This window comes from Physeter macrocephalus, chromosome 13 (genome assembly GCF_002837175.3).
Source record: "Physeter macrocephalus isolate SW-GA chromosome 13, ASM283717v5, whole genome shotgun sequence".
NCBI classification, from domain to species: Eukaryota; Metazoa; Chordata; class Mammalia; order Artiodactyla; family Physeteridae; genus Physeter; species Physeter macrocephalus.
The window spans coordinates 86,450,222-86,467,670 of record NC_041226.1 but is presented as its reverse complement, the minus strand read 5'-3'; the positions used below and the strand labels follow the sequence as shown (position 1 = coordinate 86,467,670).

The 17,449-nt window shown below is 52.6% G+C and overlaps 1 protein-coding gene across 1 annotated transcript; it reads right to left on the bottom strand.

Moving 5' to 3' along the window:
• Nucleotides 1–15,653: 15,653 nt before the first annotated feature.
• On the bottom strand, nucleotides 15,654–16,900 carry LOC112065475 (protein FAM78A). The gene has a single exon (XM_055089431.1). It carries the CDS (start codon nucleotides 16,738–16,740, stop codon nucleotides 16,360–16,362), a length of 381 nt encoding a protein of 126 aa, XP_054945406.1. The 5' UTR covers nucleotides 16,741–16,900; the 3' UTR covers nucleotides 15,654–16,359.
• Nucleotides 16,901–17,449: the final 549 nt, after the last annotated feature.

The window sequence follows — 17,449 nt, the reverse complement described above, 5'->3', positions numbered from 1 at the left end:
CACACATATGATCAATTGATTTTTTTTTTTTTTTTTTGTGGTACGTGGGCCTCTCACTGTTGTGGCCTCTCCCGTTGCGGAGCAAAGGCTCCGGACGCGCAGGCTCAGTGGCCATGGCTCACGGGCCCAGCCGCTCTGCAGCATGTGGGATCTTCCCAGACCGGGGCACGAACCCGTGTCCCCTGCATCGGCAGGCGGACTCTCAACCACTGCACCACCAGGGAAGCCCTGATCAATTGATTTTTGGCAAAGGTGAAAAGGCAATTCAGTGGAGGAAGGATAGTCTTCAGCAAATGGTGCTGAACAATTGCGGGTATATAGAAATATAATTGATTTATATTGTGTGCTCTGTAACTGATAAATTTGCTTATTAATTCTATTAATGTGTGTGTGTGTATGTGTAGATTTCTTTGGACTATCTGCACACACAAACATTTCGTTTCACTGTGAATAGTTTTTTTTTCCTTAACAATTCTTTACGCATCTTATTTTTCTTTCTGTTTTGCTCTGTGCACAAGGTAGAACAGAAGTGATAAGAGTGGCCATCCTTATCTTGTTTCTCCTACCTGCCCTCCAGGCAGCCACAGTGATGTGCCGTATGGCTGAGCCTTGGAGATGGAGAGTGTGGGGTGGGATGAAACTAGTACCCAAAAGGGTTTTCTGTAACGCCCAGCTTTCTGGATTCTCAGGCTGGATTTTCAGGACCCCTGTCCAGCTAACAAAGAAGAGGTGCTTCTTCCTAGGGTGTCCATCTCCCTCAGACCCCCCAGGGAAGGAAGATGGATTGTGGGCAGGATTCAGGCCTCTCTGGGTTCCCTGACCATCAAACCCATCAATTCTGCCAACCCTACCACCATTTCCCACATCTGTAGTTCCTATAGGAGCATCAGCTTCATGTCATGGGGTGGGAGGAGTTGGATTCTCCTCCTCCGTCACCATCAGAGGGTGAAGGAATGTGTCCCCGTGGCAGAATTACTGTGGTGTGGAGCCGTGTGTCAGGAGGACAGCTGAAGAAGCCTAGTCAGCCGGCCCTCATTTACCTTTACAGGAATTGTCAGGCTGTTTACAGGGAAATCCCTTCGCCTTGCAGGTAACAACATCCTAAGTGCTGCGTTAATCGCTCAGTCCACCTTGCCAGCTGCCATACTTATTCTCTGAGACCCCGCCGTGCAGAGCTCCTCACTGATCAGAGGCACCAGAAGAAGTCCCAAAGGGAGCTCATTTTCCATTGCTCACAGCCAGATCTGCAGCCAAAACCAAGTGACTGCTGAAAATCAGGGCAGATGCCCCTGCCACTAACCCACAGCCTCTGGGTCCCCCTCCTGTCTCCGCCACATCTTGTGATGGGCTTTATCCAGATTAAAAGAATCAGGGAAGCCTAAGGTTATACCTGTAAACACCTGCCCCTGAGGATATAATAAAGGACCTTACCAAAGGTCACCCTGAAGTCCAGATTCACTATGGCACTTCGGAAAATGCTTCCTCATACTCTTACCTTCTTCATGCATAGAAATAATAATTTCATTTCATGGAGAATAGCCTTTTATAAATGAGTTTTCTAGATGGGAAAAATTTCTCTCTTTAAGTACTTTGTATCTTATTATTTTAACCAGTTGGAGGGAAATCTTCCAAAGTGGGCCACACATGGACGTCCTTGCACAGCTCTGGAATTTACCCATGTGTTGATGACACTGTGAGCAGCAGGGACGGGGCTGTAATCCTGGGACACCTCTGGATAGTCAGGACCCGTGGAAGAATGGGTCAGAGAGAAGTGCCTTAAAAAGGAAAGAAATGCTGACACCTGCTACGATATGAACGAGCCTTGAGGACAGGATGCTAAGTGTAATAAAGCAGACACAAAAAGACAAAGTGTATGATGCCACTCATATGGGGTCCATAGACTAGTCAGATTCATAGAGGCAGAAAGTACAATGGTGGCTGCCAGGGGGGCTGGGGAGAGGGGGATGGGGAGTTGTGGTTTTTTTGTTTTGTTTTTTAATCTATTTTATTTATTTTGGCTGCGTTGGGTCTTTGTTGCTGCGCACAGTCTTTCTCTAGTTGCAGCGAGCGGGGGCCACTCTTCATTGCAGTGTACAAGCTTCTCATTGCGGTGGCTTCTCTTGTTGCGGAGCACAGGCTCAGTAGTTGTGGCGCACGGGCTTAGTTGCTCCGCGGCATGTGGGATCTTCCCGGACCAGGGCTTGAACCCGTGTCCCTTGCATTGGCAGGCAGATTCTTAACCACTGCACCACCAGGGAAGCCCCAGGAGTTGTTGAATGAGTATAGAGTTTCTGTTGTGCAAGATGAAAAAGTTCTGGAGATAGGTGGCAATGATGGTTGCACAACAATGTGATGTTGTGCAGTGTTAATGGTACAGAACTGTACGCCTAAAAAGTGGTTAAGGTGGTAAATTGTATGTTACCACAATAATAATAATAAACAATATACCATCCACATCCTCAGCTAAGGAGGCCGACGACGTTCAGGGAGGGTAACCCACAAGCCAAGGTGGCAGGAGGTGGAGCCAGCAGTCTGACTCCAGGACCACGCGCATCTGAGCTCAGGACGGTGGTAAACATTAACTGAGCCTTAAGCACCTGGTGGGCACAGGGCAAAGCCCACAGACACAGGCTGGCATGGCTGCAGGGAGGCCTGGCTGCCCATCTCGGGGAGGCTGCCACGAGGAGGGGTGCTGGAGTGAAGTAAACACGCTGCACCCCGAAGAACACACAGTCCACCACTGGCTCTCTCCAGGGCAGCCTTTATTCTGCCTCATTTACACCCCTGAGTGTGATTGGACAAATACTGGCCAAAGTGATCCTTGGTCTCTCAGCACATCCAGCACAGAGGAGCAGTACTGCTTGTATTGTATTTTACCTTCCATGTCTCAGCTGAAATTGGGGCAGAAAAGAAAACCATTTTAACATCCGGGTTACAAGGTCAATATCAGCTAATGCCAGTTGGGCACCTGGCTACATGTGAGCACAGTAAGGCTGTGCTTACTGATCCCACTGAGTCCTTCCCCATGAAGAGAACCCCTTAGCCCCATCTTGCAGATGAGGAAACTGAGGCTCGGGGGCTTACCCATATTAATAGCTCAAATGCCCTGAGCACTTACTATGTGTCAGGTACTATTTCACATGCCTTGTATCAGTTGACCTTTGAACACCCACCACAATCCTGGGGTAAGCTACCTTTTTCTTTTCCTTCATGCAATTTTAAATTTTAATAATTTCAGAACCATAAATTCTGCAAACTTATAAAAATTAATTTGAATGTTTAAGTATTTACAGTTCTTCTACACTTACTTAGGTTTGTGTATTTTGAATAATAGTTTTTTTATTGAGGTATAGTTGATTTACAATATTATATTGGTTTCAGATATATAACATAGTGATTCAAAATTTTTATAGATTTTACTCCATTTAAAGTTATTATGAAATTTTGGCTATATTCCCTGTGCTGTACAATATATCCTTGTAACTTATTTATTTTATACATAGTAGCCTGTACCTCTTAATCCCCTACACCTGACCTGCCCCTCCCCTCTTCCCTCTCCCCACCGGTAACCACTAGTTTGTTCTCTATATCTCTGAATCTGTTTCTGTTTTGTTATATTCACTCACTTGTTTTATTTTTTAGATTCCACATATAAATGTTAACATACAGTATTTGTCTTTCTCTGACTTATTTCACTAAGAATAAACACTTCAGATCCATCCATGTTGTTGCAAATGGCAAAAATTTTATTTTTTATGGCTGAGTAGTATTCCATTGTGTGTGTGTGTGTGTGTGTGTGTGTGTGTGTGTGTGTGTGTGTGTGTATCACCACATCTTCTTTATCCATTCGTTTATTGATGGACACTTAGGTTGCTTCCATATCTTGGCTATTGTAAATAGTGCTGCTATGAACATTGGAGTGCATGTGTTACTGAACCAAACTTGGGTCTCTTTGTGTGCAGTAAAGCCAACCTATTGACACTGGGTTGTGGTGAAGGAAATTGCAGCATTTATTGCAGACACCAAACAAGGAGTCTGGGCAGCTAATGCTCAAAAGATCTGAACTCACCAATGGTTTTCAGAGAAAGGTTTTTAAAAGACAGGGTGAAGGAGAGGGTTGCAGGGTGTGTGATCAGTTCGTGGACATTCTTGTGATTGGTTAGTGTTGAGGTAATAAGGAGTTAACATCATCAGCCTTCTGATTCCAACCAGTCTGGGGTCTGTGTGCTTGTGGGCACTATACTGTTAACTTCTTCCACCTGGTTGGGGTTTCAGTATCTGAAAAACAGCTCAAAGGATATAGCTCAGAATACTATATAGCCCCTGAGAAGGAACTAAAAGTCCTTGACTTTGTTTAACGGCTAAACTTATTATTTTGTCTTATTTGTTTCGTTTGTTTCTGCATTTTCTCACTTCTCTGATTAAACGTGTTCTTTGAAATGTGGGGAAGGCCTGGGAGGCTAAAGTTTGTCTGTAGACAAGAGGTAGGCAGGGGCTTCCCTGGTGGCACAGTGGTTAAGAATCCGCCTGCCAATGCAGGGGACACGGGTTCAAGCCCTGGCCGGGAAGATCCCACATGCCGTGGAGCAACTAAGCCCGTGCACCACAACTACTGCCTGTGCTCTAGAGCCCGCGTGCCACAACTACTGAGCTCACGTGTTTATTGCAGACACAAAACAAGGAGTCTGGGCAGCTAATGCTCAAAAGATCTGAACTCACCAATGGTTTTCAGAGACAGGTTTTTAAAAGACAGGGTGAAGGAGAGGGTTGCAGGGTGTGTGATCAGTTCATGGACATTCTTGTGATTGGTTAGTGTTGAGGTAATAAGGAGTTAACATCATCAGCCTTCTGATTCCAACCAGTCTGGGGTCTGTGTGCTTGTGGGCACTATACTGTTAACTTCTTCCACCTGGTTGGGGTTTCAGTATCTGAAAAACAGCTCAAAGGATATAGCTCAGAATACTATATAGCCCCTGAGAAGGAACTAAAAGTCCTTGACTTTGTTTAACGGCTAAACTTATTATTTTGTCTTATTTGTTTCGTTTGTTTCTGCATTTTCTCACTTCTCTGATTAAACGTGTTCTTTGAAATGTGGGGAAGGCCTGGGAGGCTAAAGTTTGTCTGTAGACAAGAGGTAGGCAGGGGCTTCCCTGGTGGCACAGTGGTTAAGAATCCGCCTGCCAATGCAGGGGACACGGGTTCAAGCCCTGGCCGGGAAGATCCCACATGCCGTGGAGCAACTAAGCCCGTGCACCACAACTACTGCCTGTGCTCTAGAGCCCGCGTGCCACAACTACTGAGCTCACGTGCCTAGAGCCCATGCTCCTCAACAAGAGAAGCCACCGCAGTGAGAAGCCCGTGCACTGCAATGAAGAGTAGCGCCCACTTGCCGCAATCAGAGAAAGCCCACACGCAGCAACGAAGACCCAACGCAGCTAAAAATTTAAAAATAAATATATAAAATAAATAAATTTATTTTTTAAAAAAAGAGGCAGGCAGAGGACATGGCGAGGAGGGGCTGGGGGGTGGCAGGTGTCTGTCCCAGGTAAGGCCCCATAGGGTTCTGCTTGGTTACACATGTATCTTTCTGAATTAGTGTTTTTGTTTTCTTTGGATATATACTCAGGAATGGAATTGCTGGATCATATGGTAGTTCTATTTTCAGTTTTTTGAGGAACCTCTGTACTGTTTTCCATAATGGCTGCACCAATTTACATTCCTACCAATAGTGTACTAGGATCCCTGTTCTCCACATCCTTGGCAACATTTATTATTGGTGGTATTTCTGACGATAGCCATTCTGACAGGTGTGAAGTGATATCTCATTGTGGTTCTGATTTGCCTTTCTCTGATGATTAGTGATGCTGAGCATCTTTCCTATGCCTGTTGGCCATCTGCATTTCCACTTTGGAAAAATGTCTGTTCAGTTGTCCTGCCCATTTTTTATTCAGGTTGTTTGTTTTTTTGAAAATGAGTTGTGTGAGCTGTTTATATATGTTGGATATTAATCCCTTATCAGTCATATCATTTGCAAATATTTTCTCCCAGTCAGTAGGTTGTCTTTTCGTTTTGTCAGTGGTTTCAGAATTTCCTTCCTCTGCAATTTGTTTTTTGAATAGTTTGAGAATATAAGTGTTAACTCTTCCCTAAATGTTTGGTAGAATTCACCTGTGAAGCCACCTGGTCCTGGACTTTGTGTTTATTGGGAGTTTTTTAAATTGCTGATTTAATTTCATTACTGATAATTGGTCTGTTCATGTTTCATATTTCTTCCTGGTTCAGTCTTGAGAGATTGTACGTTTCTAGAAATTTGTCCATTTCTTCTAGATTTTCCATTTTATTGGCATATAGTTGTTCATAGTAGTCTCTTATGATCCTTTGTATTCCCATGGTGTCAGTTGTAGCTTCTCCTTTTTCATTTCTGATTTTACTGATTTGGGCCCTCTCTCTTTTATTCTTGATCAGTCTGGCTAGAGGTTTATCAATTTTGTTTATCTTTTCAAAGAACCAGCTCTTAAGTTTCATTGATTTTTCTATTTTTTTGCCTCTATTTCATTTATTTCTGCTCCAATCTTTATTATTTCTTTCCTTCTACTAACTATGGGTTTTATTTGTTTGTTATTCCAGTTCCTTCAGGTGTAAAGTTTGGTTGTTTATTTGAGATTTTTCTTGTTTCCTGAGGTAGGCTTGTATCACTATAAACTTCCCTCTTAGAACTGCTTTTGCTGCATCCCATAGATTTTGGAACATTGTGTTTTCATTTTCATTTGTCTCCAGGTATTTTTGTTTCTCCTTTTGTTTCTTCAGTCATCCATTGGTTGTTTAGTAGCATGTTATTTAGCCTCCACATGTTTTTGTTTTGGGGGGTTTTAGGGGGCAGTTTTTTTCTTATACTTGATTTCTAGTCTTCTAGCATTATGGTCGGAAAAGATGCTTGATATGATTTCACTTTTCTTAAATTTACCAGGACTTGTTTTGTGGCCTAGCTTGTGATCTATCCTGCAGAATGTTCCATGTGCACTTGAATGTGTACTCTGCTGCTTTTAGATGGAATGGTCTATATGTATCTATTACATCCATCTGGTCTACTGTGTCATTTAAGGCCAATGTTTACTTATTGATTTTCTGTCTGGATGATCTGTCCATTGGCTTAAGTGGGGAATTAACATCCCCTACTATTATTGTGTTACTGTCAGCTTCTCCCTTTATGTCTGTTAATATTTGCTTTATGTATTTGGTGCTCCTTTTTTGGATGCATATATATTTACAATTTTTTATATCTTCTTGGGTTGATCTGTTGATCATTATGTAATGTCCTTCTTTGTCTCTTGTTACAGTCTTTGTTTTAAAGTCTATTCTGTCTGATATAATATTGCTACCCCAGCATTCTTTTGATTTGCATTTGCATGGGATACTGTTTTCTATCCCGTCACTTTCAGTCTGTGTGTGTCTTTAGATCTGAAGTGAGTCCTGGGGGTAGTGCTGGCTCACTAGTGGGCAGAACCAGATTCTGAGGTGGGTGGTTGTAAGGCCAGAGTTCCTAGAGCTATTGTCACCCTGCTGGTGGAGGCGGAGGGCAATTCATGACACAGCTGAATTCAGGTTCTGGGGTGTCCCAAAGCTGGTGCTGGCCCACTGGTGAGTGGGGCTAGATCCCAAGGTGGCTTGCTGAAGAGTCCAAGGTATCTCACAGATGGTGGTGGCCTACTGGTGGGTAGGCCCAGGCCTGGAGGTTCCCAGGCTGGTGCCAGCCTGCTGATGTGTTGTCTGGGTCCTGACAAGGCAGACTGCAGGGCTGCAGTGGTCCTGGGGCTGGTGACCACTGATAGTGGGTGGATTTGGGGCCCAGGAGATTTCAGGGCTAGTACCAGACTACTGGTGGGCAAAGTCTGGTCCTGGGGTCTCTGGCTGCAGGGCCTAGGGGTCCCAGAGCTTGTGTCGGCCCACTGGTGAGTGGGGTGAAATCCCAGGGCAATTGACTGAGGGGCCCAAGGTGTCTCAGAGCTGGCGGTGGCCTGCTGGTAGGGAGGGCCAAGGCCCAGTGGGTCCCAGAGCTGGTGCCAGCCTGCCAGTAGGTAGACTGGGTCCTGCTATGGCAGGTTGCAGGACTGTAGTGGTCCTGGGACTGGGGTCCTCCCACCAGTGGGCAGGCCAGGGCCCAGGGTTTCCTGAGTCTAATGCTTGCCCACTTGTCTGTGAAGCTGGTCCTGTAGCTAGATCTGGCTCACTTATGGGCAGAGCCAGGGCCTAAGGGATTCTGGGACTGGTGCCTGCCCACTGGTGTGTGGAGCTGGGTCCTGGAATCTCTGGCTGCAGGGCCCTAGGAATCCTAGGTCTAGTGCCCGTCCATTTGTGTGAGGGGCCGAGTCCTGGGCCTTCAGGTGAACAGGGCCATGTCCAGGGACAGCAGCTGTAGCCTCAGGGGATCTTAAGGCAGCCTGCCCACTGGTGGGTGAGGCCGTGTCCCTGCCCAGCTAGCAGCTTGGCCTGAGGTGTCCCAGAACAGGCGCCGACAGGCTGGCGGGCAGGGGCAGGTCCTGGCACTAATAAGCTCCAGGGAGGATTCCAAAATGGCCCTCGCCATCCACATGGTAGAAGGAGCTCCCAGAAGTGGTTGCTGCTGGCATCTGTGTCCCCAGGGGGAGCTCCAGTTGCCTCCTGCCTCTCTGGGAGGCTCTCCAGCGTTAGCAGGTGGGTCTGATCCAGGCTCCTTTCAAATTTCTGCTTCTGCTCTGGGTCTCAGAGTGTGTGAGATTTTGTGTGCACCCTTTAAGAGTGGAGCTCCTATTCCCCCCAGTCCTCTGGGTCTCCTGAATGTAAGCCCTACTGGCCTTCAAGGACACATGTTATGGGAGCTCATCTTCCCATTGCAGGACCCCAGAGCTGGGAGCCTGATGTGGGGCTCAGACCCCTCATTCCTTGAGGGGAGCCTCTGCAATTGTAATTATTTTCTCGTTTGTGGGTCACCCACCCAGTGGTGTGTGTCTTTCCTATACTACGACTCTGCCTCCTCTGCCCATCTCGTTGTGATTCCCACTTTTATATCCTTTTTAAAAATTTTTTTAAATTTTTGGCCACACCACGCATCATGTGGGATCTTAGTTCCCCGACCAGGGATCGAACCCGGGACCCCTGCATTGGAAGGCAGAGTCTTAACCAGTGGACCACCAGGGAAGTCCCCCCACTTTATATCGTTAGTCATAGATCTTTTCTGCCAGATTCTGGTCTTTCTCTTGAATAGTTGTTCTGTAAATAGTTGAAATTTTGGTGTACCTGTGGTAGGAGGTGAGCTCAGGGTCTTCCTACTCCACCATCTTGGACCAGAACCTCATTAAGCAACCATTTGTATCCCCATTCTCCGTAACCATATCCATATATCTTGCTCAAGGTCACGTGGCCAGGGAGGGGTGGAGCAGGCCTGCAAACCCCGCTGAGGTCGCCATGACCCTCTCCTGCCTCTGCAGCCGGCTGTGTCAGAGGAAACAGGAGCTGCCGTCCGGGGAGGCCCGAGAGCTCCCCTTAGCAGGCAGGGGCTCCTGCACGTGGCCTCCATCGTTCTCTCCTTCACGGAATCGTGTCTCAGTCATTCACGAGTGATGGGCACCTTCCAGAAAGCTGCTGCACGCTGACCCTGGGCATAACCCGGCACCCCCTTCCCTCGTTGCTCCTAAAATAACAAGAGCTCCTTCACCAGGCCTGGCTCCGCACCCGGCTGCTGTGTCTCCAGCTGGTCTGCAGTCCCCAGGGCGCTCTCCTAACTCAGAGCCTCTCCAGGCATCCCTGCCTCCTCTCCCCGCTCTCACAAGGCCCAGACTCTCCGGTCCATTCTCCAAGTCTCCTCGAAAAGGCCTCTTCCTCGGGGAAGCCTTCCCCACCTCCCTTTGCAGCCCCTGCTGACCGACAGCATCGCACTAGTCCTTTGCAACATTTCATCTGTCTTCTCCTCGGGACTGTACGCTCCAGGCTGCTGGTCCCAGGCACCCAGCAAAGTACCTCGTTCACGGGAGGTGATCAAAAGTGCGTTTGTCAAAAAGGAGGTGCTGGTGCATGCCATAGCACGGTGAACCCGAAAACGTGCTCGGTGAGGAAGCCAGGCACAAATGACCACCCGTCACGGGATTCCGTCTGCATGAAATGTCCAGAAGAGGGACATCTGTAGAGACAGAAAGTAGCAGAGTGGCTGCTTAGGGCTGGGTTGTTGGGGGGAGGGGGGCGGCGGGTGATAGCTAACAGGTACAGGGTTTCTTTCTGAGATGAAAATATCCCCAAATTGACTGGTGATGGCTACACAACTCTGTAAAGATACTAAAAACCGTAGAATTATACACCTTAAATGGGTGAATCATATGGTATGTGAATCATATCTCACTAAAGCTGTGAAAAAAGTCTTTTTAATACACCTGTCTGGCTGACGGGCTGGCATTCAGTGTGTTTTTTTTTTTTATATATAAATTTTTAAATTTTATTTATTTATTTATTTATTTTTGCTGCGTTGGGTCTTCGTTTCTGTGCGAGGGCCTTCTCTAGTTGCGGTGAGCGGGGGCCACTCTTCATCGCGGTGCGCGGGCCTCTCACTGCCGTGGCCTCTCCCGCTGCGGAGCGCAGGCTCCGGACGCGCAGGCGCAGCGGCCACGGCTCACGGGCCCAGCCGCTCCGCGGCACGTGGGATCCTCCCGGACCGGGGCGCGAACCCGGTTCCCCTGCATCGGCAGGCGGACTCTCAACCGCCGCGCCACCGGGGAAGCCCCTCGGTGTGTATTTGTTGAGGATGCTCAGGGTCCTGAACAGCCAAGTCCCGTCATCTGGATGTTTCCGTGACTTTTAGCCACATTGAAAGAGAGAAGTCTCTGGTCTCTGATATAAACCAGGGCCCAGCGTGACCGTTTTCAGGCAGCCCCTTCTGCACGTTTAATACCGAGCACCACCCCTGCGCTTGGCTGGGTCCCGACAGGGGAGGGAAGGCTCGGGGTGCGTGTCCCAGCTTGCAGATTGGGAAACAGGCATGGGAGGTCTGGCGACCAGCCCCACCTCACTCAGCAAGACAAGTGGCAGCCAGGAATAGCGCAGGGCTTCGAACTGCATCCCGCTTGCTGTAAACACCCAGCCACGCCCCCACCCCCTTCATCTGTCTGATTTTAAAAGGGACCGTAAAAATATGAGCCTGGTAGCAGCAGCCCTGAAACCGGAGTTGGGCTCAAGCGGCTGGAGGACCTAATCCCGTCTCTGCATTCCAGTCTGCAGGGACAAGTGGGGAAGGCCCGCCGGGTCGGAGCTGGGCCAGCTTCTGCCAGGACCGGTGTCAACCGTGTGGATGTGCCTCTCTAGACACAGGCGCAGAGGCGGAGCTCACCACTCAGATGTGGTTTTTGCATTCAGTAATTTCCTTCTTCCAGTGCCAGCGGGGCTGCTGACAACTTGTGTGAAGCCTCTTGCTCAGGGACCTTCTGTGCCAGTTAAGGAAGGAATGGTCGAGAGCAGTGTGCTAGAATTGGGGTGTGGAAAAGCTGGGGATGGATCCTTCGTGGATGGTGCGTGGGCGTTGTGGTCTGCTGCTACCCACAACGTTTGCCTTCATTGAGGGCCCGGACCCCAACCAGGTGGGAAACAGTCTCTTTGGGGCCATTCAGGCAGGATAGATGGGGACCAAGAGACAGCTCAAGCCCCAGGTGCGAGAGAGCTCCTGGGCCATTAGAAACGTCCAGGGACCTGCGAGCGCCACCAGCAGTTGGTGGCGCTTTTCTGCAGTTGCCTTTCTGCAGTTGCCAACAAGCTGTCTCCCTCTTGGACCCAAATGGGGTTTCCTCTAGGCCTCAGGGCCTAACCTACAGGGAGTCTTTGTCCAGGGGCAGAGGTTGGGCTCTACCCAGAAGTGACTTTACTGGTAGAAGGCAGGCTGGGCGTGAGGTTGCAGTGAGCCTGTTTCTCCGGGCATCTTGGGGCAAGTCGGCCTGGCGCAGCCTGGACAGCCGGCTCCCCAGGCCTTGGCTCCTGGCGGGGGCGGGGAGAATGCTGCAACTGCTGGCTGGAGCCTGGTGTCTGTGTCTCATCCCAGTCTGGGACTTCTAAATTTAACCTGCTATCAGCTTGAGAGGCTGGAGGCTTCCACTGTGTGACGAAATGCCACTTGGAATCCATTTTACTCGTAACCACTCCCCCTGCACATTCCCCTCCCAAACGTTACCCCCAAACGCAGGCAGCCGTCTGAGCGTCCTCCCTCGTCAGTGTGAAGATTCGAATGCCTGAGCAACTCTGGACCCTGATGGGATCCGGCTCAGTTCCCTCCCGCCATTGGCCAGGGCTGCACCCCGTTCCCTGTTCACGCACACGCACACGCACACGCACACGCACACACCATGGTCTCACAGGCAGAGCGCAGGAGCCGAATCCACGGTCGAAAGCCAAACCACGACAGTGAGCTGCACCACCCATAAGCCATCTGGGTGGAGGGCGGCCAGTGGGGCCTATTATGCAATTTCCTGCCCTGGTGTCTCAGAGGAGACACCCAGGAGACAGGATGCAGAATGCCGTCGGGCTGCTGCAGTGCGGGAAGCCCAGGGAAGAAACCAACTCCCCGATGCCCAGGGTCAACGGGGCCCCTCGTGCTCCGTGGCGACGTTGAGAGGCCACCGCCCACCCAGCCGACGAGCCCGTGGCCTGCACCTGACCAGGCAGCCCCTCACAGGCAGGGACCGAGCGGGCTCACCGTGGGCCACGGAGAACTGACAGCACAGACTTCCTGTGGGGGGGCGGGGGGAGGAAGGCACTTCCTGCCTGGGGAACCCAGGATGGAGCGAGCCGCAGGCGGGGGGGTTCTTCTTATTAATAGGCGCCGTTAATTACTGAGCCCCGAACGCCGTGCTCCACAATGACTCGCTGAGGTTGAGAGCGCGCAGGGGAAGGTTCGGGCCCTGGGGCTGGGGTTCACACCCTGACTCTGCCTCTTCCCAGGTGCGTGGCCTTGGGCGGCTTCTCGACTTCGGCTCTCCCTCAGTTTCCTCATCTGCGAAAGGGGGATCGGGATAACATCTGGGGTGTCGTGAGGATTTGGTGAGTTAACACCCAGAAACCGAGTAGAATAGGGTGTTCTCACTGTGTCAGGTAGGAGGCGGCTACTCAGAGAACCCCCATCTTCCATACAAGGTAAGTGGGCTCAGAGGGGCTCAGCGTCTTGCCCAGACCCGCAGCAATGACCTTGAATCCATGGTCCACCTTCAGAGCCCACACCCACTCCAGACCTCTGGGCTGCCCCACCTCTCATCCTTCCATAAGGAGGTTCCAATAGGAGGGGAAGATATTTACTATCAGTGCTCTGGCCACACGACCCCTTTCACCAGCTACAGGCGAGGGCAGGTGCAGGGCCACGGCCTGGGTCGACCTTGACTTAGCAGCCGCGCCTCCACGTGAGGACAGGTTTGCGAGTCTGCGGGTAAGGACCCAGTCTAAACACTTAACCCCTCTCGTCACACAGGTTTCTACTCTTTGCCAAAAAGCCTAGCTGCCCCCAAGTCCTAGCTGCACATCCAAGTCTCCTGCCCCTCCCCCACACAGGGCCCCAACCAGGGGGCACTTTGGTGGGGACTGAGGTCCCAGGGCTGTGGAGAGCAGAGGATGCCATCTGCGAAGTGGCCCACCTCCTCCTGGGTTCCTCCAAGGCCCTTAGCACCAGAACCGCCAGGCTCCAGCCATATACCCACCCCACCCCCCCAGATACATTCACTCCCCAGGCCAGAGGTCCAGAGCCGTCAGCCCCCAAAGGAACCGCCACTTCAGAAACATCCAGATCCTAGCCAGGCCTACTTTAAAATTACATTTTATTTCTCTTTGTGAATATTTGTTGTCGTTCTAAAAAGGTTCATTTTACATTTTCTTCAAGAGTCTGGTGCCTCCTGGTAAGTGCATTGGTCTGTTTTCACAGTACTCTCCACGACCACAGACGGTCCTTATTGCTGGAGGAGCGCGTCCACGCCAGGGAGGGGGACACCTGAGGGATCGGGGACCCAGGTGAGAAGCCTGGGCTCTGCGTTCCTGACACGAGAAGCCGAGGGGCCAGACCCAACCTAAGCCGAGCTTCCTTAGCGGGACCTGGAGCCTCCCCAGGCTCCTCCCAGCCCTGTCTTCAGAAAGGCTAGGAGGGGCAGAGAGCAAGGGGCCGGGCAGTGCAGCAGTGCCAGAGCGGCAGCGCCCCTCCAAGCGGGCCCGGCCGTGGGCCCCTGCCCAGGGCCTGCTCACGTTCCGGAAGCGTGGGCTGGGGGGACTCTGCCCCCAGACGGCTCAGGACCACCACTTACTGTGGGTTCCTACTCCCACCCCACCCTAGGAAGAACTCCTTAGCGATGACCCAGCCCAGAGCCAGCACTCCGGTCCCTGACCCCTCGCCCAGGGCCCTCTCTCCTTTGTAGTGCAAGAAAGACCTGAGTGCAGAGAAGGGCCGTGCCATCAGGAGGCCAGGTCCCGTCCGCGGCAGCCGGCCCCTGCCACCCTGACCCCTCCGCAGCCTGTGCCCAGAGGGGGAGCTGGGACCCGTCATCCCCCTCACTTGAGGCTGTGGCCTCTCTGGGTGGCAGGCCTCCCTCCGAACTCACCAAGGGGAGCTGGCACTCTCTAGAGGGAAGCTCCCAGTCCTGACAGAGGTTCCCCAAGCACCAGGCCGGCAGCCGGCCACACAGAGCTGTTTCCCGTCCAGAGGCTCCAGGAGAGCTGCACGCCTCCCGTCAGGATTGGGCTCGGGCGACGGCTGGACGTTAAGCACCCCTTGACTAAATACAATATCCCGCGGGTAAAGGAGCAGGGCAAGGGCTTCGTGAACCACGCCCGCCCACGCTGTCACTGGGCCTCCCACAAACGGCTCATCTGCAGCAGAAATGGATTATTTCTCTCATCTGACAGCCTTCCGGGCTTGATTATTACCGGTCTGAATGAGGAACCCAGGCGGTGTAGCTGGGGGTTTGTCAAGCTTGGAGGAAGGGGGCCTCAGCAGGGTGTCCCCTCAGCTCCTGCAAGCAGCCTTCAAGGCAGACATTGCTCAAAAAGCTTGGTGACACTCAGGACCAGGTCCTGGGGCTCCAGAGGGCCCAGGACCCGAAGGAGGGTGACCTCAGGGACCAGCCTCAAGCCCAGGCTCACTTCATCGCCCTGGCCGTGGGCGCTGGCTCGCTTCCGTGAGGACCGGTAGCAGGGGGTCTGCCTCCCGCCTCCCCAGCCTTACCAGGTGGTCCAGGCACGCGCATCTGTGGGTGCCCTCGCCTGCAGCACGGCGGCGCTCGCAGCCTGTCTGCAGGAGCGCCGCCCCCCCCCCCCCACCCGCCGAAGAGCCTGGGAGGGGCGTCCCCGAGAAGGTGCTGGGCGGCAAGGGGCAGGCCTTCTTACCTTTGAACTACAGCTGGGTAAGGTGGCTGGCCCTCCAGGCGTTTGGGACAGTGTGGATGGAAACAGACAAGCTGCCCACTGAGATGTGCCGACAGAGCCAGCTGGCGATGGGCGCTGGGGACCGACACGGTGGGAATTCCCTGGGCTCAAACCTATAACTCCCAGGACCCTCCCTCTCTCCTCCTAGGCCCACCCAAGGCAAGTTCCGGCTGCAGAGCAGAGAGGAGAGAGAAGCCCCCGGCAGATCTACCCTGAGCCCGAGCTCACAGCTTGTCTCTGCAGGCACGGAGTAGGGTAAGGGTTCTTCTACCTGGGGTGGCGAGACGGGACTTTGGGGGCAGAATCTGCCTGTGGTTTCGGCTCAGCTAAAACGGAAGAGTGAGCAGCCGGTTTCAGATCTAAATCTGTAGCCCAACCCCCTCCTCCCTCACCTCTGGCGGAAGATGCAAAGTCCAGCAGAAAAGACATCCTGCTCTCTCTGTTTCAGTTTTTTTCCTTTAAAATCAGCTTAAGGCAAAAGTTTGGCAAAGCAAGTCTACATAAGGCCGCGTGACGGAGGATGAGGGGAGCTGCCCCGGGGCCCGGTGCGGTGAGACCAGGCTCATCACCAGCTCCTCCTCATCCCACCCCTGAACCTCGGAAAGAGGCGTTTTAAAAAAAAAAAAAAAAAAAAGGAACGGAAAAAGCCGTTGTTTCAGGGAGTCTGTTGCAAGTGAATGACGGAAATTGCGAGGAGAGGAAAGGAGACCCAAGGTGACACTGAGGGCGCACGTGGAGCGGTCGGTCCCGCCTGGGTCTCCTCCCTCCCCCCGGGGGAAGCAGGTCCCAGGAGGGCGGGGGGGTGGGGGGGGGGGCATCCCCGCGCGTTCGCACAGTGAGATCCGCCCGCTGGAGAAGGTAGAAAGGTTGTATTTCGCTGAACGACTGCAGAGCCCGTGCGGGTTGTTTGCGCGGTGTGATTATTTGGGTGTCACCTCGCGGGCGCCCTGGCTGTTACCGGTGCTTAGGGGGGATCACCACCAGCGCCGGGCCGTACTTGGGCCGCCACATGAGGACCTGCGCGTCGTTGGCATTGGGCTTGACCAGGGCGCTGGGCGGGATGGGCTCATTCTTGCTCAGGATTTTGGGCTGGTCCTGGGCGATGGGCTCCCGCAGCCGGGCGCGCTGGCCCAGGGGCCGGTTGGGGTTCACCTCGATGCCAAGCTGCATGCGCCAGTGCAGCGTCTGCAAAATGATCATGTCGTTGGTCGCGGTGTTGGTGGCCACCAGCCACGTGATGAAGCTCTGGTCCCGGTAGATGTTGGTCAGCTTGGCCACGTTGCTCTCGCTGACGGGCACGGCCCACGTGACGCTGGGGTAAAAGTTGTCATTCATGCTGATGATGAACTTGGAGTCTCTCTTGGTGGGGCCCACGATGGTGCAGGTCTCCGTGGTGTTGCCGTACCAGGGGTAGTTCACCCCGTCCGAGTCGCTGATGGCCTCGATCTTGCCTTCCTGGAGGTCCGGGAGCTCCCAGCTGGACCTGAGGAGAGGAAGGCCCGTTTACTTGGCCAGCCACGCACAGGCTCGTCTGCATCCCCTTGTCCCTGGGGCTTAGCTCCCCAGGGGGCCAGATAGTAAACAGACACCCAACATCATGTCAGGGAACTGGGGCTCCCCTAGACATGGCCCCAGGGGGGCCACAGAACAAGCCACATCCTGTTCTCTTGCATCATCTCAAATTGGTCTCCCCCGGAAACCACCGTAGACAGGGCTGGATTCTGGCTGGGCTTCGGGAAGCCCTAGCTGCCCCTGCCCTCAAGGGAGGGGCCTGGGGGCAGCACACAGTAATGGGGGGCCCTCACCTGCGCTGTGCCTCCCCGTCCCATGTCCCAGCGGCTGGTGGGACGGCCACATGCAACCCTGTGACCTTGGTTAGGGCGGAGGCCACTGGCCCCCGAGAGGTTGGGGTGGGGCTACTCTCCTGGCCACACGGCGCGTCAGGGCAGCCTGGGTAGGAGGGCAGGTGGCGGGGAGTTTCTTCCTCTTGCTTTAGGGGCCCCCGGTGGCCGTGGGATCGGCACATCTGGCAGTGATTTCAGCC

What these genes read in the sequence shown, in the direction of transcription:
- LOC112065475 (XM_055089431.1), bottom strand. Translation starts at nt 16,740, where the DNA reads ATGAATGACAACTTTTACCCCAGCGTCACGTGGGCCGTGCCCGTCAGC.